This window comes from Phascolarctos cinereus, unplaced genomic scaffold (genome assembly GCF_003287225.1).
Source record: "Phascolarctos cinereus isolate Bilbo 61053 unplaced genomic scaffold, phaCin_HiC Scaffold_7;HRSCAF=346, whole genome shotgun sequence".
NCBI classification, from domain to species: domain Eukaryota; kingdom Metazoa; phylum Chordata; class Mammalia; order Diprotodontia; family Phascolarctidae; genus Phascolarctos; species Phascolarctos cinereus.
The window spans coordinates 181,260,914-181,285,956 of record NW_027556180.1 but is presented as its reverse complement, the minus strand read 5'-3'; the positions used below and the strand labels follow the sequence as shown (position 1 = coordinate 181,285,956).

The window sequence follows — 25,043 nt, the reverse complement described above, 5'->3', positions numbered from 1 at the left end:
AGCTAGAAAGCTATTGCAACAAACCTGGTATGAGGTGAAGAGGGTGTTTGTTGCCTTATCCTTTTTCATGATAATAGCTGACATTTATGTAGGGATTTACCCTTTGCAAAATGCTTTATATCTGTTATCTGGTCATTGTGGGCAGAATGATTATTTGCATGAGAATTGAATAAGGTGATGGGGATTTCCCCAGGACTTGGTATTCCTGGCCTTCTACTAATGCAAATAATCACCTCCTTTGTACCTTATGGTAGCTGTGGGGGCACCCTGTGGATTGAGCACTGGGCTTGGAATCTGGAACTCATCTTCCTGAGTTCCAGTCTGGCCACAGATGCACAATTAGCTGTGTGACCTTGGGCAAGTTGCTTAACCCTGTTTGCCTCAGTTCCTCATCTATAAAATGAGCTGGAGAAGGTGTTAACAGAGTTTTTACTGAGCCATTCTCTAACCTGAGAATGAACAAACCGAAGGCCAGAGATAAAGTGCCACTAATCAGGTCCCTTTTTAATTAATTAGTTTCATTATAAGGAACAGATTTGCAAATTGAGAATTCTCTTGATCCGAATTCCACCTTGCTGAAGTGAAGACTGAGATTATATGCGTAAATCACAAGTGGGAAGGGAGAGGGGAAGGTGAATTACAAAGAATGTTTGAGCGGGGTTTCCCATGACAGACACACATGGATTCTGGGATGGGAACAGGTTCTATAGTCTTTGAGTCACTTCACTTCAGGTACACAGGCAGAAGGATGCCAGTGATTGTGAGCCTTGTCAAAGTTTGATTGATCATTTTAAGCTGTATTGTAAATCTGACTCACAAGAGTGGCAATTCTGAAAAATCTAATCTATTAGCAAATTCATTACACATATCATATCAATTAATATAAAAATCATAATTACCCTCATACCCCCTCCTTTCAGTCAAAAAGGTCAGAGCAACCCTTGAAGGCCAATGAGGAACATTCATTTGAAATGTGATTTTAATTTTATGTAAGAATAAATGAGTGACGAGTCTAATGCCAAGATGGACAGCAAGGCAAATAAAGAAAAGGAATGTCAGACCTAGGAGAGCAGAACAGAGAATGTTGCCGAGGTTTTCAGGCAACCAGGAGAGTAGATCAAAGGAAGGTGAGAGGGAAACATGCTTTAGAATGTTTTGACATCTATCCCATAAATCTTCAGCTTGCTTCTTTAAAGCACTAAGGTCTTCCTCTATGTGAGAGGATTGGTTGGCAAAGAAACAACATTCTTCCCACCTCTCCGCCAGCTGTTAGGGTGTCCAGCACCCTATGGTTTTGCAATACCATGAGGGCAAGTGAATCAGCCTGCCTTTGGGGGCTGGTGACAGACTTCCCTCTATGCTCCAGATCCATAGCTAGTTCTGCCAGAAGGTTCCCAGCAGACGGATACATCGTGCCAAAGGTGGCTGCAGTACCAGTCAGGGATCTGGCAGATGCCCATAAGGCCACAATGGGCAGGCAAGCAAACCTTTGCTGCTGGTCGTGGGGCAGCTTTACCCATAGAAGAACTTGAGCAGAGTGGTTCACTGGGAATAGGAACAAATTTGGTATAGTGTAGACAAAACCACAGAGGCCTTCTCAGAAGGAAGGGAGACTGTGATATAGTGTGGAGCCCTATAAGAACAGTCCTACGGGTGGGGGCAATTCGTCAGCAAAGGTACGGGTAGCGGAGGGTGAATCCCAGACCGAGTGAGACTTATGGAACTCAGCATCTCACCTCTGCTGAACTACCCACACTGGAACCCAGTACAACACTTCTGAAACTCAGTTTATCTGACTGTTGGGCATGTTATTGTGTTATTCAAGGGCCCAACCCCAGTGGGAGGGTTGTATTTTACTGGCCCTCTGAGACATGCTCCGAAAACCCATGTTCCTCCCCTGATTGAGAAACCACCCAGTCCTGATCAGCCTCATAGAGCAGCAAATTACGTGAAATGTAATGAAAGCCTTGGCCTAGGAGCCGATGCCCAGGCCCTCTTACCCCCTCACCCTCACCTCCAGGAGAAAGCATCTTTAGAGATGAGGATTGTGTAGCTGTTGTCTTCTCACCCTTCTTTGTCCTTTAGCTTCTCCTCCTCTGTCTGTTTTGTACATTCCCTCTGCCCCTTTTTTCTTCCCATATCTATCTATGCCTCCTTCTGTATTTTGCTTCCCTCCCTGTATCCTCCCTCCAGTCTCCTATCTCCCCGATCTCTCCCTGACCTTCTAGTCTCTTCTTTTCTCATCTGTCTCTTCTCTCTCTTTCCCTTTCAATTACCCCCCTTCCCTTCTGCTTCCTTTCCTGCTTTCTGGGTACAGATTGCTCCAGAGCTGGATAAAAATAGTGGTGGCGGTGGGGGGAACCAGATATTGCCAGAGCTTGGAGGAGGTGGGGAGTGGGGGTGGGGGGCAAGCTCCCACTACTCTGTGGCTATCTTGGCTGTTCTGGGGACAGGGTCTCTTTAGAAGGGGAGTAGGGCATACTAGGGTCCCTTGGGGAGGTGGGGAGAAGGGCAGACAGGGATAACTCCAATGAAAATAGTGAAGTTAGGAGTTAACCTAATCCTTGCCACTATGGAACAAAGAAGGATCTGGGGTGGGAAGGGAGGGGGAATTAAACACCTGTTCTGCCCCTTCCCCCTCCAAGGACCCCCAGACTGACAGGTGGAAGCCACGTGGAGCCAGGAGCATTACTGCCATGATGCCCAGTCACAAGCCACAGGACAGGTATGATAGGAATGGAGGGTGGGGGCAGGGAGAGGAAACAGAAAGGGCCCAAGGAAGAGTCTCTGCCCATGGAGCTGGGGGAAGGGATGGTGACATAACTCTCAGGGCCTCCTCTGTCTACCAGCCCTTCCTGCTGAACACCTGTGAGTCAGGCCCAGACCAGCGAGTGAGGAGGAAATCTATGTCTGAGCTGTTTGCTGGGTGCTCGGTCAGTGGGAGACAGGCATGTAGGATGGCCTGGGCCTCTTCCCATTCTGTCACTGTTTCTACCCTGCTTCTGGCTCCTCTCAGTTAGCTGGCCTTGGCTTCCAGCCTCTTCCCATGCGGAAGGATATTTGGCCACTTCTGTTTCTCCCTCGCCAGCACATCTGGAAAACTTTGTCAGTGCTGCCACCACCACCCTTCTCTTTTTAGGATTTCTTCCTTGGATAATTGCAGTCTGAGTCTTGCCCTCACTTTTTTCTCTCTCTGGATTCGTGTCTCCCTTCCTTATCTTATTCTTGCTCACTCTTTCCCTTATCACACTCTCTCAGTGCTCCCCTGCTTCATCTCTAGCTTTCCTATACCTTTTGGGTGTCTTTCTTATCCTAATCTCATTTTCTACCCCATTCTTTACATCCCAGCCACCAGTATTCTTGTCACAGTGCCCCATGGTCCATCTCTGATCATTCCCTGTTCACCTTTTGGGAGATTTCCTCTGCCATCCATCCTATCCCTGCATCTCACATATACCATCAGGGACCTTTCATTTGATCTCTCTCACCCATCATCCTGCTCAGCCCTCTTGGCTTCCAAGCCCAGCCTCCTTGCCTCTTGGCTGAGGAAACAGCTCAGACTTTTTTCCTTTGGGGTTCTAGCCATGATCCCAACCCCACCTCTGTGGTTCAGCATGTCCCAAACAGTGGCTGATATAGGGGTAGGTGGTAGGAAGTATTACAGCCCTAATGTGAGTTGAGGAATAGCTCCTTCCTTTCCCCCACAAACTAGGAAGACCCTATTAACTATATTTAACCTGGGTGATATCCTATTGCCTGACACCCATGGTCCCACCTTAGGCAGTGTGAACAGCAGAGCTGGTTCTGTCTGGAGTAGAAAGCAGACATGTACACACATACATACAGACCCTGGCCTCCCGAGTTCATTTCTGCCACCCAGCCTTTCCTGGAATGGCCAGGTAGAAGCACCAGGGACTTGGTTTCCCTGATTTCACATCTTTTGTAGGGAACCTTAGAAATTCCTTTCCCTCCTTCCCCCAACAGGCAGCAGCATAATCATTTCCAGCTGAAAGGGGAAGGAGGTATATTTGCTGTGTATTTTGTTTTCTTGTTCTTCCTCTCCCCCCTTTCTCTGTGGAACTGTGTGGGATTGAACTGGAGTTCCCGGCCTGAAAGATCCCTACGGGCAAATGGGGGCTGGGAACCAAGGCACAGATATAGCGTCAGCCCTGTGTCCATATCTTGAAAGAAGATTGTCTTTCCTGGGCCTACGGCTGTCCGATAGAGTCAAAGCAGGTGAAGAGTTTGCTGAGGGTCATAGTAGATTGGAGGGGGCTGAGAGTGAAATGAGTGAGAGGTAGGCTGCAGAGAGATTGTCTTTTTAGTTAGAGACCAAAGCTAGGATATGCCACTCATCCATCCCATGTGCCTTTCCTCTCTTCCTCCAGGTACAAAGCAGTATGGCTTATCTTCTTCATGCTGGGGCTGGGCACCCTGCTGCCATGGAATTTCTTTATGACTGCCACTATGGTGAGACTTAGGAGAAGGGGAAGATGGTGGACCACTCTGCAAGAGGCAGAGGGTGGGACAGGGGAAAGGTCCCTAGAGGAGATGCCCGAGGCTATGATTTGAGGATGTGGGTAGATGACATGTCCATCCTGGGAGGAGGGGGGTGTTTCTGTCCGCTGGGATGTGAGGAGGGAGAGGTAGTGGTGTTGTGTGGTGGAGAGTGCCCTGGATGTGCGAATGTGGCAACTTGAGTTCTAATCTTGACTCTGATATTGGAACTTGGTCAGGTTACTACATCTCAGAGCCTTGGTTCCTTCCTCTGAAAATTAGTGGATTAGACTAAATCCAGAGATTCTTTTTTGGTGGGGTGGGGGCTGGGGTGTGGGTTAGGTGACTTGCTCAGGCTTGTACAGTTAATAGGTGTCTGTGGCCAGTTTGAACTGAGGTCATCCTGACTACAGCCGGTGTTCTATCCACTGTGCCACCTAGCTGCCCCTTAGATCAGAGATTCTTAACCTGGATTCTGTGCATTTTTTAAAATGTATATTTTGATGGCTGTGTTTCAATATAATGTTTTCCTTTGTAATCCTATGTATTTTGTTTCATGCATTTTAAAAACATTCTCCAGAGAAAATAGACCAGGGTTCACCAGATTGCCAGAGGGGTCCTTAATACACAAAAGTTGAAGAGCCCCAGTCTCTTTAAGGTACCTTCTAAGGGTCTCATTTCTGGCATATGGAAGTATGTTAATGTGTATCTCGTGCTGATATTGTGGTGACCCCTGGGTTTTTACAGTTCTGCCTTGGAAAAAGCTGATTTGAGTTCAATCCAGGTGACAGACTGTGTTTGTTATCCAATGACCAGCCTAGCTCCCTACTAGGAGACTTATTACCGGCTCCATTAGTTATAGCCAAACACGACATTGTGTGTTGCAGTAGAAAGAGCCCTGATTTTGAAGTCAGAGAGATGGGCGTTTGAATCCCACCTCTGACACTTATTTGTGTGTATGACCTGGGGCATGTCATCTCCCCTGAGGGTGACTATCCTCAATTCTCTCTTCCTTTGCAGCAGATAAAAACACAGCAGGGCTGTATTTGGCCTTGTCTGGGCCTAGGGAGAAGAGATTAAGAAGGGAGATGGTATTCAGAGGCTCATAACTTCCGTGCTGTCTTTTTTTTTTTTTAAACTGGACCTGTGATTTATTGGTTATAGGAATCTTCCTCCACCCTTGCAGATGCAGTAACTCATTTATAACTCAAAGTCTTATAGAGCTTCTTGCTTAGTCTGAGGTGAGGTGACTTGCCCCCCAGGATTACACAGCCTGTATGTGTCAGACTGTGGGACCGGAACCCAAGCCTTCCTGATTCAGCTCCTAACTCAATACTTGACCATCTGTGTAGACTGCTAGACTTGCTAGATTATATTTCTTTATTTTTTTTGGCAATATGTCTAATATGGAAATATGTTTTGCATGGAAAGAAAAAGAAAAAACCCAGGTGTCAACTGTTCGTACTCTATATATGTGGCATTCTTGCCCAAAGCCCAGTGTGAGTCTGGATACGCTAGTAGAAGAAATGACGCACACTTCCATGTAAACCAAGAGGAAGGCCTCCCCTGTATGTTGGGTCGATAATCTAAGAAGGATTTCTGAGAAGGTAGGGACAAGAACCAAGAAGGAATGGGTGGATTATAATCTCTACTAGTGAAAGGAATAACCATGTTGGTGAATGAAGAGCCATCTGAGGAATACTATAGGATCATATATTTCAAGCAGCCTCCTCATTTTAGACATGAGGAAACTGAGACCCAAAGGGAAGTGACTTGCTCTCAGGGTCACCCAGGTAGTAAGTGGCAGAGCCAGGACTTTGTGTGCAGGTCTTCCTCTCATTCCAAATCTACTACTCTTTTATTTATTTAGGTGAGGCAGTCGGGGTTAAGCGACTTGCCCAGGGTCTCACAGCTAGGAAATGTCAAATGTCTGAGGTGGTATTTGAACTCAGGTCCTCCTGACTCAGGGGCCGGTGCTCTATCCATTGTACTGCCTATCCATCCATAAATCTACTACTCTTTCTACTACAGCATATAGCCTCCTTCCTTCCTTTATAACTTCTTGGTTTCCAAGATGGCCTTGGGACCAAGGTGGCTTCCTCTTTTTATTCATTCATTCATTCATTCATTCATTCATTCATTCATTCATTCATTCATTCATTTATTTTTTAGGCAATTGGGGTTAAGTGACTTGCCCAGGGTCACACAGCTAGTAAGTGTCAAGTGTTTGGTCTGAGGCCGGATTTGAACTCAAGTCCTCCTGACTTCAGGGCTGGTGCTCTATCCACTGCTCCGTGGCTTCCTCTTTTTAAAAATTAGTGAACAGAGTGTCATTTTTTAAAACATATTTTTGTAGATCTCAATATTATCTGCCATACTAGAAGACAGCTGGATTCTCATCTGCTTCTGAATTCAGTCTGTTGTGAATATGCTAGTGGGTCCATATGCCCGTGAGTACCTTAGTACCTGTTGAGTGTTCCTCACTGTCACCCTCTCTCCTCAGTACTTCAAAAGTCGCCTGGGCCCACCTCAGAATAACTCGGGTGCCTTGACAGAGGAAAACAGGGACCTCTTTGCTACCACATCATCACCCCCACTGAAGCCCAATTTCCTAAACTCCATTTTCAATAATGGCATGACCATATGTGCCATGCTTCCCCTCCTGGTCTTCACTTGTCTCAACTCTTTCCTGCATCAGAGGTAATGAACGCTTCCATGACTCATCTCCTTTCCCTGGTGCCCTAACTCCTTGCTTCCCTGATAGGAAGGGGGATGACCTGCCGAGGCTCACACAGGTGGAGTAGCAGCTCTGAGATTTTGGCCCAGGTATTCTGACATCCGTCATCACTCCTCCAGGATGGCAGAGAGGTGGGAGGCTTTTAGGGCAGAATGTTGTTACCATATTGCTGCTGCTATATTGGATGTTTTTGCTCAATTGTTTTATTTTGTAGTTAAGAGAGGGTTCAGTCTTAGAAGGGGTTTGGGAGTTTTTCTTTTCCTGAGAAATGACTGTGTTATAAAGACAAATTACAGTTATCCGTTCCACATCGTGACTCTCTCCATTGTGGTTTAGATATATTGTGGGTTGACATAAGAAATTAATTGGGAATATTTTGGTAGTTTTGCAGAAGCCACAGGGGGACATGCAAAGGCCAGCAGAAGACACAGAAGTTTAGAAACTCAGAAGTGCATAAAATATATGTATATTGGTGGATAATATCAACATACTTTATCTTTTAATACCATATATAATACATAATAATAATTCAGGCTTCTTCTCTGTTCAAAGGGAAAGGCAAAAATTTTATGCAGATTTTCCAGATTTTATGGGGACTGTACCCCTAACCCCCTCTGTGGAAGGGATAATCATATTAATAAGATATTTTTTTAAAGTAAAATGAGGGGATTGGAATAAATAGTATTCATTCCAATTTATATAATGGTTTAAAGTTTACAAAATACCTTACCTACATTATTTTATTTTCATCCTTATGAGAATCCTATGATGTAGGAGTTATTTTATCCCTATTTTCAGTGTGGAGGAAACTGAGGATCAAAGAGTTTTACATGACTCACTGTGTGCTTCTGAGGGAGCATCTAAGTATAAGTATTTTTGACCTGCTTAGTGATCTCCACAGGGGTCCCTCCAGTCCTTGCCTGCTCTCTACCAGACTTGTTTCTTTCCTGCCTAGCTTGTCCTGAATTCTTTTTATTCTCTTCCTCCTTGCTGCGTGTCCTGCCCCTTCCCTGTCTTGTGTGAGCCTGTGGATCTGTGATTCCCCTGTCTCAGTTTTGGGGAGAGGGAATATGGATTTTTGACCCACCCTCCTTCCTCTTCTTTTTCTGCAGAATTCCTCAGGCCCTGAGGATCTTGGGCAGTATGGTAGCCATCTTGCTGATGTTTGCCTTGACAGCCGTCCTGGTGAAAGTGGACCTTGATCCCATCGCCTTCTTCACGCTCACCATGATCCAGATTGTTATCATCAGCTGTAAGTTCTTTGGGGAGTTTTTAGGGGAGAAGAGCTAACTGGGGGGAATGTGATGGAGAGCTGGTGGGGACTTTCTCAGCTTGGATTTTCCTCCCTCCCTCACTGGTTAATATCTCTTCTCCATCTCTTCCTTATAGAGATAGATGGGTGAATGGAGAGACAGGAAGAATATTTATTTATTAAGGGCCTATGTAGGTTGTGCTAAACCCTTGGAATACAGATACTATCAAGCAAAACAGTTCCTGCCCTCAAAGAGCATACATTCACAAGATACACAGAAGGAGAGCTGGAAAGGTTTGGGGGAAGAGGACGCTGTGTAGGGTTGGGTGAGAAGTGGTATGAAAACTTGGTTCCAGGCAAGATGAGGCAAAAGCTCACTGGAATCTTTTCTTTTTTCTTTTCTTTTTTTTTCTTTTTTTAGGTAGCTGGGGTTAAGTGACTTGCCCGGGGTCACACAGCTAGTAAGTGTCAAGTGTTTGGTCTGAGGCCAGATTTGAACTCAGATCCTTCTGACTTCAGGTCCAGTGTTCTATCCACTGTGCCACCTAGCTGTCCCTCTCACTGGAATCTCAAGGACAGAATCCCACAGCATCCATTTCTCTTTGCAGAGTGTATGCTGGGGAAAGGAGTGTCTCGACCATCCAGCTTTGCTTACCCCCTGCTGTTTGTTGTTGAGTCGTTTCCAGTCCTGTCTGACCCTCCGTGACCCCACTTGGGATTGCCTTGGCAACGATACTGGAGTGGTTTGTCATTTCCTTCTCCAGCTCATTTTACAAATGAGGAAACTGAGGCAAACAGGATGAAGTAACTTAAGTGCCTAGGGTCACATAGCTAGTAAGTGTCTGAGGGCAGATTTGTACTGAGGTCATCCTCCTGACTCCAGGGCTGGCACTCTATCCATGCCCCTACCTAGTCTCCCTCCCTACAGTATGTCTTTATTTTCCCAACTATTTGAATTGGGGCTTCAGCCTCCTAGCCTAGATAGTCGGTCAAGCATTTTATTAAGTGCTTACGGTGTGTTGACCTCTGTGCTAAGTGCTAGGAATGCAAATACATGCAAAAAAAAAGTCTCTGCCCTCAAGGAGCTTATTTTCTTTCTTTCTTTTTTTTTTTACTTTTTTTAAAATTAATTTTCCTTTTTTTTTTTTTTTGGTGAGGCAGTCAGGGTTAAGTGACTTGCCCAGGGTCACACAGCTAGTAAGTGTCAAGTGTCTGAGGTCAGATTTCAACTCAGGTCCTCCTAACTCCAGGGTCAGAGCTTTATCCGCTAAGCCACCTAGCTGCCCTTTTTAAATTAATTTTGAATTATCAACAATCACTTCCATAACCTTCTGAGCTTCAAATTTTTCTCCCTCTCCCTCCCAAAGATGGCACGCAATCTGATATAGGCTACACATATACATTTCTATTAAACATATTTTCACATTAGTGATATTGTAAGTAAGAATTAGAACTAATAGAAGGAACCATCAGAGGAAACAAAACACAACAGAAGAAAAAAATAGCAAATAGTATGCTTCGATCTGCATTCAAACTCGATAGTTCTTTCTTTGGATGTGGATAGCATTTTCCATCATGAGGCCTTTGGAAATGTCTTAGATCCTTGTATTGCTGAGACGGGTTAAGTCTACAATATTAGTCATCACATAATATGGCTGTTACTGTGTACAACATTCTCTTGGTTCTGCTCACTTCACTCAGCATTAGACCCTACAAGTCTTTCCAGGTTTTTCTGAAATCTGCCTGTTCATCATTTCTTATAGCACAATAGTATTCCATTACATTCATATACCACAACTTGCTCAGCCATTCCCCAATTGATGGGCATCCTCTCAATTTCCAATTCTTTGCCACCACAAAAAGAGCTGCTATAAATATTTTTGTACATGTGGGTCCTTTTCCCATTTGTATGATCTCTTTGGGATATAGCCCTAGAAGTACTATTGCTGGGTCAAAGGGTATGCACATTTTTATAGCCCTTTGGGCATAGTTCCAAATTGTTCTCCAAAATGGTTGGATCATTTCACAACAGAGAGTTTACTTTCTAAAGGGGAAGGTTACACTTAAAAGGAGGTTGAAAGGCCAAGACACCTGGTTCTAGGGCATGATGGAGAAGGCTGGAGGGAGTGGGCTGGTGGGAAATGAAAAATGTTTTCCTTGGCCTCCCTCTTTGAGAGAATATTCCTGGAGTGGCCAGTGGCTTTCTCTTTGTCCTCTAGTCTTCATTACCCCTTGTAACACCCTTCTGGGACTTACTTGCTTTCTCCTAGTCCCCTCTCTATTATTCAGTTCAATTCATTAAATATTTATTAAGCAGTGTGCCAGCCACTATGCGAAGTGCTGGAAAAAGAAAGGCTGTCCCTGCTTTCTAGGAGCTTACGGTCTTATTTCCTCTCATCTCATCAGGCTGACTTCTTTCCATCCTCTTCCCTTATACCATGTCCTGTGTTCTCCTTAGCATCTGGAGCCATTCTCCAGGGCAGCCTGTTTGGCCTGGCTGGCCTCCTGCCTGCCAGCTACACAGTTCCCATCATGAGTGGCCAGGGCCTGGCTGGAATTTTTGCTGCTGTGGCCATGATCTTCACCATTGCCAGTGAGTTCTTCCCACTTCTTTATGACTACCTAGGTGTGAAGAGGAGGGGGAAGTGGCCCTAGGAGGTGGGTTGGGGATGGAGACCTTGCAAAGATCACTTGTCTCATCTCTTCTATGAGTAATTTCTGTTCCTTCTACCTCCCTAGGTGGTTCAGAACTGGAACAAAGTGCTTTTGGCTACTTTATCATTGCCTGTGGGGTCACTGTCATTTCTATTTTATGCTACTTGGTCCTGCCTCACCTGGTAAGATGAAGGGAAGAAGTCTGTCCTCTGGGAGGGGCTCCTGAATAATAGAGACAGTGTGATATAGTAGAAAAGGAGCTGGGTTTGGAATCTGGCCACTTGGGTTTGAAATACTGGCTCTGCCACTTTAACAAGTCACTTCTGTCTCTGGGTATTAGTTTCCTGATCTCTAGTAGTAAAAAATCTCTAGGTGGTAAAAGTAATAACAATAAAAATAAATAGCTAACTTGTATATAATGTTTTAAGGTTTGCAAAGGGCTTTACAAATATCTTCACAAAAACCCTGGGAAGATAGGTGTTATTATTATCTCCATTTTACAGATGAGGAAACTGAGGCAAATAGTGGTTAAGTGACTTGCCCAGGGTCACATAGCCAATAAGTATCTGAGGTTTAAACTCGGGTTTTCTTGGCTTCAGATCCAATGTTGCCTGTAAAATATGTGGGTTAGAGCTGCCTAGGCTCCTCTGTCTTTCTTCTAAGAATTGCACTTCCCTTCCCCCAAAGAATCTTCCCTTTTTAGTTGTTCAGGAACCCCCTTCGGCTTCTAAGCCAGTGGTGTCAAACTTACATAGAATTAGAGGATTTCTGCCAGCTCATTATTGGCTTGGAAGGCACAAATTAGAATTATCTTGTTGTTTATTTATTTTGTTAAACATTTTCCAATTTAATTTTCTTCTGGTTTGGGCCATGAATTTGCCATCTCTGTACTACGTCCTCCCTATCAAAGTAATCAGCCAGTAGACAAATGATCCCAAAGACCTTTCCCTACCTTGGGATCTGGGGAAAAAGACAGTATGTTTGTCCTCCTTTCGTCCCTGTCTCTGGGGTTCAAGGGCACTTATGGTGATACTTTCTTCCCCTTTGTATTACTATGCCCTAGCTCCTCCAGGCTTTGGGAGGGACAGAGAAGGCATACTGGTCAGTTGCCATGTTTGTTTATTTTTCAATGCTCTTGAAATAAATAAACGTGTAAATAAAGTCTTATTTCCTTCTCTCTCTAAAAACATAAAGTAAAATAAAGGGGTTGAATTAGATCAGGGTCCTAGATCTGTGATCCTAAGAGTAGATGATTGAAAAGTTAGAAATTGGGGAGAAGAATCTCAGTCTGAGGTGTCCCCTTCTCTTTTTTCTCCTTGCCAGAAATTCTACCAGTATTACCAGCAAGCAAAGATGGAGCCTGTTGGGGAGTGGGAAGCCAAAATGGATTTGATTCGAAGAGGTCCTGGGCCCCAGAGGAGTGGGAGGGAGGCTGCTCTGAGGGAATACATACTCAACAGAGGAAGAGAGAAGTCTTTTATGTGCTAGGGTGCTATGAAGGATACTGAAAAATATGTGGCCTCTGGGCTAGTTGATTCGGAAGAAATACAAAATGTGACTGGGCATGGCAGCACATGGCTATATTCTCTGTTCCAGGGGAGACTGAGGCTGGTGGATTGGTGGAGCTCCAGTACTGAGCTTCAGTAGGGCAAAAGCCAGTCTGGTGTCTACCATGTGGTGGGCCCTTAGGGAGTATATGGAGTGTGGTGGTGGGGAGTTGCATCAGGTTGCTCAAGTAGGAGCATATTGGGTCAGGCCTGTGAGTGGCTGCTGTCCCTACAGCCTGGGCAAGATAGGGAGAGTCAGTCTTCAAAACAAAGGAACAAGAACAAAAAACCTGGATGTGGTCTCTGGGCTAGGTGGTATGAGGAGAAATATAAAACGTGATACCTGCCCTCGAGGGACTTATATCCCACCTGAGGACACAGATTTAATTTCATTGCAAGGTTCCAGTGTCCATACAAGAAGTCTTCAGAAGAGGTAGAGGCCCGCGTAAGCTTGTAAGTTTCAACTCAAATGCTTTCTCCTCCAAAAGTCTTCCTTTGACCAGAGTACCACCCTCACCCTCAAACGCACACGGCGCTTTATTTTGTGAGCCCTCTGTATTATGGGCTCATCATGTAAAATTGCGTAGGATAGTGCTTTGTGTACTTGACACTTCCCTGTGCTAGAGTGTAACCTTCATGGGGACAGGGATTTCGCATTGTCTAAACTTTGCGTGTCCCCTGGCACTCCTTTAGCAGGGCTTTCTCTGTAAGATGGGACTTTAAAAAAAAAGGGACTCTATCACAAAGTAGAATCAGGGACCTAGAAAATGGAAGAATGTAGCTGCCGCCCACCTGCAACTCCCCAAGGTCCAGAATGGGCTTTTTTATTAGTCTGCTGCCTGCACCATCGTATCCTTCTAGGATCTTAATGGCAAGCAGCTCATCAGAGTCCCAGAGTCTTCTCAGTTAGCATCACCTTGCCAAAGCTACCTTTGATGAGAACCGTGAGGGTGGAATTGGAGATGTGCAGTGGCCCAGCGGGGCCAAAGAAGCATCCACTGGAGTCATGGGGCTAGGGGAGGGGCCCCGGCATACCCGATGTGTCTTACATAGCATTTCAAAGGTTAGAAGGGTAATTTCCTCACCACTACAATGAAAAGTAGGTAGCATTTTTTTTTTGACTGGACTATGATTGCAACGGTGTTCTTGATGAGGAATTTCCTTTATCAAAAGCAGATCCATTCTTGCTTTGAAAATCACTGTCTTAGAAATGATTTACCTGAGGCACAAAGAGATTAAAAGAACTTGAGGGTCACACAGCCATTATGGGTGAGGTACAAGTAGGACTTTAATCCAGGTCTTCTTGATTTCAAGGTTGGCTCTTTATCTACTAAGCCAGTGGAGCCAACTCAAATAGAAACCTGATGGTTGACTTAGAAAACCGCAAATTAACATTATCTGTGTTGCATTGTATTTTTCAATTTATTGTGTTAAAATTTATCAATTACATTTTCATCTGGTTTTGGCTCACTCAGGAATGTTGCCGAAGTCCTACAGTTTTGACACCTCCGCACTATGCCATACTTCCTCTTGGGTAGTGTTACTGTCTTCGATTTATTTTTGTGGGGAAACAGAAGCCCAGAAAGGAGAAGGGACTTCCTCAAGTTCACAAAAGCCAGGAACCCAAGAGCTAGAAGGGACCTCCGTTGGCGGTTAGTCCAACCCATCCTAGAATTCCCTCCACCCCACTCGCTGCGTTAGCCAGTTAGTGCTCACACCTGAAAAGGGAGCGCTAGAGGACCTCAGAAGTCCTCAAACAGTGGATGATCCTGAGCTTCCCATTCCGTTTTCAAACAGCTTGGAATATCGGGAAGCTTTTCCTGACGTCAGATTCAAGACTGACTTCCAATGACTCCCATCCATTCCTCCTAGTTCCTGCCCTTTGAGTTCAAGCAGAGCTATACTCTTGTCACCTCTCAGTCTTACATTCTTCAGGCTATCGACTGATCCTCATGAGCTATGTTCTCCTCTCCCCCATCCTCTCCTGGATACATTCCAGCTTGTCTGTTGCTTTCTTAAAATAGAGTACGCAGAGCTGAGCTCTATGATAATGGCCCAGTCAGAACAGAATAGATTGGAACTGTCACCTCCTGGTTCTGGGCATTATTAGTCTGTGAACTCTGTAATGGCAGCGGTCCCTGTCTCTCACTCGCAGCTCCATATGTTTTTCATTGGCTTTGCCTCTGGCTGGAGTGGTTCTCCTTTCTCATCTTGGCCTTCTGGCTATTTCAGGTCTCAGCTAAAATCCCACTTCTACAAACAAGCCTTTCCTAGGCCTCTTTAGGCACCTCTTAGTGCCTTTCCTCTGTGATTATCTCTAATGTGTCCTGTCTGTAGCCTTATTTTTGCATAGTTGCTTATATGGTGACTCCTCAATTAGATTGGGAGCTCCTTAAAGTCAGGAATTGGATTTTTTTTGTCTTTATATCTTCAGTGCTTAGTATAGTGCCATAGTAGATGCTTAATAAATGTTGAGGATTTGATTTGGTTATTATACACCTTTTAGTTCCCAGGATTGTATTATCAATCAATAAGCATTTATTAGTACAGTTATACTTTATTATCTTTTTGTTGTCATGTCACACTGTTAAATCATATTGAGTTAAAGATCAGAGGTCTTAGAGCTTGAAGGAATGTAGGAGGTGATAAGTCGAAACCCCTTTCTACGGATGAGGAATCTGAATCCCAGAGACGTTAAACAACTTGCTTGGGGTTACACAGCTAGTACATATCTGAAGTGGGATTTGAACTCAGGCTTTTGTGTTTTTTGTTTGTTTTTGGCGAGGCAGTTGGGGTTAAGTGTCTGACATCACATTTGAACTCAGGTCCTCCTGACTCCAGAGCCAGTTCTCTATCTACTGTGCTACCTAGTTGTCTTGAATTTAGGTCTTTGTGATTCCAAGTCCAGCATTCTATGGATTCATGGAGTCTTTGAATCCTGTTATCTTTCTGCTTTCCCACACAGGAATAGGAGTATGGTATGTTTTTAGGCCACTGAGGAGACTTCTGACTACAGCAGAGGGTACCTCAGGATTGAATCATAGAGGCTGTTGATTGGGAAATGATTTTGGTTGTGATGAAGTAAGCTGTGGTGAACATGTGTGTATAGAGGGGGTTTGGGGTGGGGGTTAGGCCTGTGATTTCATGTCATTTTAATAGGGAAATTCTTATTAAAGAAATTCCCTCTATTACTATATATGATAATATATATATATATACACACACCAAATTACTGATCTTAATTAGATCAGTAGCTATAATGCAATGTATAGTCTTAGAGCACTGTCCTAGAGGGTAAGTGATTAACCCATATTCAGAGCCAGTGTGTGTTGTAGGAGGAATTTGATCCTAGACTTCTTGACCTAGGCCTGTTGTCTCCACTACAGTGGGCTCCCTCTCTGAGATATGACCCATATTTCCATAAGGAAATACCTCTAGTAGGGACAAGGTGAAACATAGATTAGAGAAGGGAGCCTAGAGGAAGCAGGAGGCCATTTTAGTGACCCAAGTGATGAATGGTAGCTGGGGTTTAGGGTTCTTCATGGAAAGGGAATAGCAGAGGTTGTGTCAAATGGGGCTGTGAAGTGATTGTCTTGTGGGTCCCTGTTGGGGAGGTCCTCTCCTCTTTACCCAGTGACCTGAGACCTTGCTGATGGCAAGGGTAGAGAGAGGTAGGATTTGGGAGGTAGGTTCCACTTAGGAGGAGGTGATGCTAGAGAGTGGAAAGAGTACTTGCCCTGGAGTCAGATGGTCTGGGTTCAAATTCCACCTCTGACACTGTTACCTTGGGGAAGGTCTCTGGGCTTCAGTTTTTTTCATTTATAAAATGAGGAGTGAGGGCTGAGGGGTGGGGGGCGGGGGGCTTGGGGGAGTGGGACTAGATGGCCTCAAAATTCCTTTCCAGCTCTAAATCTATGATCATATAACACTATAGTGTTAGAGGACAAGTTTATTTTTCCCCTAATTCAGGATTTTCTCGTATATTTACCTTGTCTTCTCCTCAGGAGAGAACTCTGCCAAGAGTGGAGAAGAGGGAGGGATGTCAAAGGCCAGCACAAAGAACTCCCCCTGTGAGAGGCCTTCCATCATAGCTATTCTCAAACAGGTTGATGGGGTAGAAAGCCTGGGTATCCTGTCCTCTCCCATCCCCATTCCCCCCTTGCCCTTGACCCTTTCTATGACTTTCATCATCAATCTATGACTTTCCCCATTTTTGACCTTATTGGTGGGTGGGTCCAGGAAAAGAGAGATTTTTTTATTCTTCTCTTTCTCCTCCCCTGTCCTCATCATTCCAGACACCCCCTCTCCCCCAATACACATCCAAATAAGAGACTGAACTGCCACCCCCACATCCATCCCCCCATGTGCCCCAGTGAACTCTGGAGGAAACCATTCCCTTTTCCTCTGATTTGCAGATTTGGGTTCTGGCATTGTCTGTCTGCTTTATCTTCATCATCACCATCTGTGTGTTCCCTTCTGTGACTGCTGAGGTCCAGTCCACCATTGCGGGCACCAGTGACTGGAGTAAGAGCTGGAGGGCAGAGTGGGCAGCGAAGGATTGGGTGTGGAACTGGAGGGAGAGGAACTGGAGAGCAGAATCCCTTAGGGAGGGAAAAGAAGAGATTTTCAGTAGGATTTGGAGGTCTTTAGGGTGCCGAGTTTATGATTCTTTTCCTTTTGAGATAACAGGGAACTGGGTTGGTGGGGGGATGATTGTGTACAGGTTGGTGACTTGTGGGGGGTCAGGAGGGTGTCCCTGTTGCCATCTTTTTGTAAAAAGCGGGGTATATTGTACAATCAGAGAAACAATGAGCTCAGGAGAGGGCAGTGACTTGTTCCAGGTCACGCAGAGCTCAGAGTTGAGACTACAACCTGTGTCCTGCCTCTTAACCCCACCCCCTCCCCACTTTGGGTCTCAGTACCTTCCCTACTTTGACACTTTTTCACTGCCTCACTTCCAGAAAATTATTTCATTCCTGTCTCTTGCTTCTTCACTTTCAATGTCTTTGACTGTGCTGGCCGGAGCTTTACTACTCTGTACATGTGGGTAAGTAGGACTTGTAGGGGTAGGGATGATGTGAGTCTCACAGAACTTTGTTTGAGGATGAAAGTAAATAAAGCATGTAACTGCTTAGGGGAAGGGGATCTAAGCTGCCCTCTCCTGCTTTGAAATTGGCCAATCCAGGAATGTGTGGTGGTGGGTGGGCCTAGGGTTTGGGGTTTCTGGCCCTACTTCCTGGACTAGAAGCTTCTTAGAGGTGTCCCAGAATAGAATGGGTTGTATGTGTGTGGGGTGTGTGTGTGTGTGTGTGTGTGTGTGTGTGTGTGTGTGTTTGTCCTTGCCTGGGGCAGGTTAGTGGACCAGGGACCACATATCTGGGATACTCCCCTGCCTCATCTCTGCTGTTTAGAACCCCTAGCTTCCTTCAAGGTTCAACTCAGTTGTCACCTCCTGCAGGAAGCCCGTCTTGATTTCTCGATTCTACCTCCCCCCGCCAGCTGCTAGTGCCTCACTCCCCTAGTTATTCCATATTTGTCTACACTGGGTACATGTTTTTGCCTCAGTAGAAAGTAAAGGCAGGAGTAGTTTTCTTTGTGCCTTCAGGCCAGGAGCTTAGTAAATGCTCACCGATTAATTGTTAATGGTGAATGAATGAGTGGTAGGGACCCTCTCTTAGGAGAGGACTCTTTGCTGTGAGGCAGGCAGTGAGACGAAGGACCTTTGGGGGGCCCTTTCTCCACAGCCGAAAAAGGACAGTGGATGGCAACTTCCTGCCCTGGTGGTGGCGAGGATTGTGTTTGTGCCATTGCTGATGCTGTGCAACGTACATCCGAGGAAGAACCTGCCTGTGATCTTCCACCATGACGCCTGGTTCATCATCTTCATGATGTTCTTTGCCTTCTCCAATGGCTACCTCGCCAGCCTCTGCATGTGCTTTGCCCCCAAGTGAGTGGGCAGGGCATGGGGAGGGAGGGGGAGAGCAGGTTCTGGGCACAAGGCTTCTGGGGCAGTGCCCTTAGCCAGCAGGGAGGATGGCTCAGGGACTCAGTATGTCCTTTGACCAGTGAATCTGACATAAGTCGCTGTCCTCGGCATCCCTGTGTTCAGAATTCTGAGTTTGTCATGATGTAGGCGAGGAGAGGGGGAGTTAATTCTGCTGGCCTGATTAGAAGAGACCCTTTCTGTATACCTGAGAACCTCAGTCTCATTGGAGGAAGACAGTCTCCTCCCCGTAGGATTAGGTATGCCTAGAGCCAAGGTGAGGGTGCAGGGAGGTAAGGATGCACAAAGTCTGAGCCTGGGAAATGCGAATAGTTAGAGCCTCAGCCGGGGGGGTGCCCAGCTCTGTCCTGCCCTGCCCTTCTTACAGAGCTCTTCTGGCCCCCCTTCCCTAAAGACTTGCCCACCCAACATCCTGCACCCGATCTACATCCTCAGCAGGCATTTCTCTAGATCCTGTGAAGCTCTGGTTGCTAAAGGCAGGAAGCAACCTAGCTTCCAGCTTGGGATTCTGGGAAGTGTAGTTTGTTTGCTGTAGGTAATGTTCAGGGTGCAGTTTCAGGTGAGTGGGGTGTCACAGGCCCTGTGAAGGACATGGGCCTGAAAAATGAAGGCTGAAGGTGGTGGAGCCTCCTGGGGGAGAGGGGAGAATGTAGAGCATATCACAGCAAAGGCCATAGAGGATGTTGAGATAGCTTAGTGGGAACGCTTTGCTGAATGGCCTGTGTGAGTGTTACAGCTAGCAAGGGGCTCTGGGCTGGGGACCAAGCAGGGAAGGTGTGTGCTGGAGTAAGAAAAGGGGTTATCTTGTGGGAGAGGTGCCCTAAGCCAAGCCAAGGGGCCAGGGACACAGTTGTCCTGAATCTGGAAGAGAACATAGAATGTACATTTTTGTTTCGAAAGAGCACTGGATTTGGAGTTCAAGGACCAAATCTCACCTGTGATAACTTACTACCAGTGGGCAAATCGCTTTTTGTTTCTCTGGGCCTCAGTTCTCTCTTCTGAAAAAGGAAGATTAAACTAGAAGGTCCTTTTCAATTCTAAATTGATGAACTTCTGATTTTCTAAAGAGAATGAGTAGAGTGGATGGAAAGAAGTATCCTAGGGTTTGAGAACTGGGTGTTGTGGAGTCTGGAGGGGGGTGTTGGATTTTTCTAGGGAAGGGGAGGAGGTCCTGGGTCTGGAGAAGAGATTGCCAGGTGCAAGAGTCTTGGGATGACCTTGCCTTTTGTCCCATCTCCTCCCAGGACAGTGAAACCTTCAGAGGCTGAGGCTGCAGGTACAGTCATGGTCTTCTTCCTCGCGCTGGGCCTGGCCCTAGGCTCCTTATCGTCCTTACTGCTCCGGGTTATAGTGTGACCACTTAGAATCTTCCAGCCACCCTCCTTGCCCTGCCTCGTCCACTTCTGACCTCTATTTTTTCACTATGTGTGCTGGAGAAGGAGGAGCAGAACTTCTTTGGACACTGGGAACCAAAGAGCTAGAACTCTTATCCTGGGGAAGGTTCCCAAAGGACAGCACAGTAGCTTCCTGAGGTATTTGACTCATTGACCAATGGAACCCATCTATGGGTTAAAACAGTGTTTGTCTCCACACAGCTCTGTATGTGTCTGTCCATCCCCATGTCTATCCCTCTGTATGTCCGTAACCGGTGTTAGGGGCAGGTGGATGAGATGAAGCATTGCTTTAGGGTCATATTTTTTCTGGCCATATTTTTGCATCCATCTAGCCCCCAGCACTTTCCCTATCCCCAGCCTTTCCATGTAATGTCTCAGGTTCAGTGCCATTTATTGCCTTTTTTATACTCAAGACAGAAACCAGGTGCCACTTAGAGGCATCAAATAAATCACTTGGGATTTATTTTTCCCTTCTTAATGTTTCTTGTCAACTCCATTCTGTGGAAGGAGTGGGGGGAAGGGGAGCAGACTGGATAAGCCTGTTATGGTTATTTGGGGTGGGTATCCTGAGGAAGAGAGGGCGTTCCCAGATGATCATGGTAGGGGCAGGGCTGAGCTACACAAAACATATTTTTTGCCTTTATATGTATGTGGGGAGGTGGGACAATAGGGGGGCACCAAATGGAGATCCAAAGTAATGTGTAAGATTAGCTCTGGACTTAGAGCTAGGGCACCTGGGTTCTAGCCCTGCCTCTGAATTAGCTGTAAGGCTTAGATGATTGGGGCCCTCCATTCCCCCTCCATGAGTCTGTTTACTCCTCTGTTAAACAAAAGGGTTGGGCTAGATGACCCTTCCAGCTCTAACAGTGTATGAGTTGGTCTCCCCTCCTGGCATTGTAACTGAAGTGCTCCCAGATGGTGCAGAAGGGGAGGGATGGACCTAGAGTGCCAGGCCCTCCTGTCCATCGAAGCATCTGTTAAGTGTTTACTCTGTGTTGGGTACTGCCAGGCTTTTAGAATGATACCAAGATCATAGTATCACAGCTCTGAGGTCAACTAGGTGGAGCAGTGGCTAGAATGTTGGGCCTAGAGTCAGGAAGACTCATCTTCCTGAGTTCAAATCTGGCCTCTGACACTAGTAAGCTGTATTATCCGGGGCAAGTCACCTAACCTTTGCCCCACTTTCCTCATCTGTAATGTGAGCTGGAGAAGGAAATGATAAACCGCTCCAGTATCTTTGCTAAGAAAACCCCAAACAGGGTCATGGAGAGTCAGACATGACTGAACAACCTCACAGCTCTAGCACTAGAAGGAATCTTAAAACACCATTGAGTCCAAGACCCTCCTTTTACAGATGAGGAAACTTGAGGGGCGTAGAAATGGAAGTGATTTGCCCAGGATCCCACAACTAGTAAGGTTCTGAGGTGAGATTTGAACCCCCCAGGTATTTTCGGTCCAGTGCCCTATTGCTCCTACAAGTCATTCTGCCTCTTAAAAAAGTACATAGAATCTAGTTTTGTCCTTTTCAGTGATATCTTACTCCCTTTAACCTCAGATCCAGAATATTTCTTCTACCTGTCAGATTAGCTCTGACATTTTTCTGTCAGAAATATTGTCATCTGGGGGCAGCTAGGTGGCGCAGTGGATAGAGCATTGGCCCTAGATTCGGAAGGACCTGAGTTCAAATCTGGCTTCAGACACATGACACTTACTAGCTGTGTGACCCTAGGCAAGTCACTTAACCCCATTGCCTAGCAAAACAAAACAAAACCCAGACAGAAATATTGTCATCTGAAATATTTCTGTCTACCTGCAAAATGTATGTACCTGCTTCGCTTTTTTTCCATTTGTCACCAGTGCTGCAGGAGTAAGTGAAATCAAGGCAGGATCCCAGACCCCCAGCCTCCTGGCTGGACGCCTAAGATGCCTTTACTAAAGGAGGATGGGCTCAAGCCTCAAAGTTTGGCATCCATCCCTGGCACCTCAGCTCTCACTCCTGCTGGGCTTTTTGGAGAACAAGGGGGCCTATGTCTCCCCAGAATGAGGGGGCTAGCCAGCTTGGTCCCTAGGGCCCAGTGTTGGACCCTTTCTCCATACCCCAACAGGCTTGTGCCTAGAAGGCAAAAATATGAGAGACGGCAGGCCAGGATTTGGGTGTCAGGGGAGTCATCCTAAACAGACAATCTTGGGAGCTCGCTTGCCGTGCCCTGACAATGAGAGGGGAGGGAGATTCACCAGTTTTCTCTGGTGGGCAAGCTTAGTTATAATTACAATTCTGTGTGAGGTTTTTGTTTGTCATTATGTATATTGTTTTCCTGGTTTTGCTTACATCACTCTTCCATCAGTTGTCTGCTTATCTTTCTCAGAGTTCTTAATAGACAGTTCTTTAGTTTTAAATATTTTTGGCTTTTACATCATTCATTATTTCTGAATCCATACCCTCTCTCCAGAGGACTATCTATCCTTGCTTATAATGAAGAATTAAAAAGAAATGGAAGAATAAAAGGTGATTCAGCAAAACTAACCCAGCACGTCAACAGTCTGATGGTATATACAATGTTCCATATCCATAGCCCCTTATCTCCACTTTCTTATCTCTGGGGCCAGACTTGGTCATTATAATTACATTTGATGGGTGTTTTATTGTTCCTTTACATTGTAGTTACTGTTAATGTATTGTTTTCCTGGTTTGGTTGACTTTATCCTATATCAGTTGACATAAGACTGTCAATACTTCTTGGAATTTTTAATCTTCCGGAGATGTAATAGTCCATTCTATCCATGTACTATGCCTTGCCTAATCATCTTCCAGTTGAGAAGCATCTACTTTGTTCCTAGCTTCTTGTTACTACAAAAGCATGCTGCCATGAATATGTTGGTGTCTGTAGCAATTTTCTTCCTTTGACTTCCTTGGGGTATATGCCTAGTAGTGGGGTCTCTGGGCCTGGATAGTTCATAGTTAACCTTTTAGACTAATTGCAAATTTCTGCAATACTAATTCACAGTGTGTCCTTGAGTAAAGGCCTCAGGGCCTCAGTTTCCTCATCTGGAAAGTGTTTTTTTTTTCATTTTTCATTTCATTTTTTCTAGAAATAATTAAATAGTATTTTATTTTTTCCAACTACATGTGAAGACAGTGTTCAACATTTTATTTTTTTGGGCGTGGCAGTGGGGTGAAATGACTTGCCCAGTCACATAGCTAGTAAGTGCCGAGTGCCTGAGGCCAGATTTGAACTCAGGTCTTCCTGAATCCAGAGCCAGTGCTCTCTACTGCACCATATATGTGTACACACACACACACACACACACACACACACACACACACACACACACACTCATACGTATATATAGTAAGACCATCCTTTCTCTTTCTCGTAAAACCATACTATGTATTGCTTCTACTTATCTAGCCGTCCCCCATTTATTTATTTATTTATTTATTAGAAAGATTTTGAGTTCCAAATTTTTCTCCCTTCTCCCCAAGACAGCAAGCAAAATGTAGATTTGCTTAGGTTGTAGGTTATACATGAGCAATCACGTAAAACATATCAGAAGGTTAGTTTCTTTTTTTTGTTTTTTCCTTTGGTTAGGCAGTGGGGTTAAGTGACTTGCCCAGGGTCACACAGCTGGTAAGTATTATGTGTCTGAGGTCAAATTTGAACTCAGGTCCTCCTGAATCCAGGGCCGGTGCTCTATCCACTGCACCACCTAGCTGCCCCTGGAAGGTTAGTTTCATAAAAATTAAAATACTAGCCATTCTCCTAGGTGTTATCTCTTGGCTACCAAGCTGCAGTTGTGGCTTATAGACACTAGTGAGCACCATGCAAATACGCTGGAGCAGGGGTGGGGAACCTGTAGCCTCAAGGCTTAGAATTAATAATAATTAATAATAACAACATTTAATAATTTAATGATTTAATAATGATAGCTAACATTTATAGAGCATTTGCTATGTGCTAGTCCCTGTGCTAAGTGCTTTACAATTATTGCATTTGACCCTCATTTGACATCAATCCTGGGAGGTAGGTGCTATTATCCCTATTTTACACATGAGGAAACTGAGGCAAACAGGGGTTAAGTTACTTATCCAGGATCACCCAGCTGGTAAGTGCCTGACACAGGCCTAGAGCTAGGGCCTTTCTGACTATGTTATGTGTTAGATCATATCTGTGTTATGAGGCAGCTAGGTGGCGCAGTAGATAGGAAGACCTAAGTTCAAATTCAGCTCATATACGGTCTCTTCATCTTGAGTTTTAAAGGATGTGGTGAGACTCAATTTTCATGAAAATTGGACTTATTCGTAAACCCAACAAACATTTATTAGATCTCAGCTATTTGCTGACACAGTGGTTAGAGTGCCAGCCCTGGAGTTGGGAAGACTCATCTTCCTGAGTTCAAATTTGGCCTAAGATGCTGTGTGATCCTGGGCAAGTCACTTAACCCTGTTTGCCAAAGTTTCCTCATCTGTAAAATTAGCCAGAGAAGGAAATGACAAACCACTCCAGTTATCTTTGCCAAGAAAAACCCAAATTGGGTCACAAGGACTTGGAAACGACTGAAAACGACTGAACAACAAGATTTGTCAGCCTCAGTGTAAAAAGACCATTATCCAGAAGAGTTTTGAATGTTTGTTGGAAGGAGAACCTTAAAATAGTTCCTGTTTCGGGAAGAATTCCTTGGTCATCAAAGTTAAACTGGTTGACCATAGCAAAATTTGGGGCTGTTGAGTGTGTGAAAATAACAATGGCCTTGGAGTTAGAAGGTCTTGGTTCAAGTCTCACTCAGCTTGTGGTACTACTTACTAGCTGTGTGATCTTGATTCGTAGCTGCACCACTTAGTTCACAAAGCTGGGATGAAGATCAAGTGAAATAGTGATATCTACATGTCAGTAATTACCACATGGACTTCTCAGTTGTTGACTGAGTTTGAACGAGAAAGATGGTTATGGACTTTTCT

The 25,043-nt window shown here is 45.2% G+C and overlaps 1 protein-coding gene across 7 annotated transcripts in view; it reads left to right on the top strand.

The window, feature by feature from the left end:
• LOC110209395 (equilibrative nucleoside transporter 1-like) overlaps window positions 1-20,564 on the top strand; it is a 34,159-nt gene extending 13,595 nt beyond the window's left edge. For 2 of the 7 annotated variants that reach the window (XM_078147381.1, XM_078147384.1), the window contains exons 2-12: window positions 2,646-2,725; window positions 4,389-4,470; window positions 7,001-7,197; window positions 8,347-8,486; window positions 10,945-11,079; window positions 11,226-11,323; window positions 12,465-12,543; window positions 14,164-14,340; window positions 16,693-16,793; window positions 17,104-17,735; window positions 18,433-18,588. In XM_078147381.1, the coding sequence (XP_078003507.1) occupies window positions 2,646-2,725; window positions 4,389-4,470; window positions 7,001-7,197; window positions 8,347-8,486; window positions 10,945-11,079; window positions 11,226-11,323; window positions 12,465-12,543; window positions 14,164-14,340; window positions 16,693-16,793; window positions 17,104-17,735; window positions 18,433-18,502 (1,791 nt within the window). In that variant the 3' untranslated portion in view covers window positions 18,503-18,588. The other 5 variants (XM_020987871.2, XM_078147383.1, XM_078147382.1 and 2 more) reach the window with 5 other exon arrangements.
• The last annotated feature ends 4,479 nt before the right edge of the window (window positions 20,565-25,043 follow it).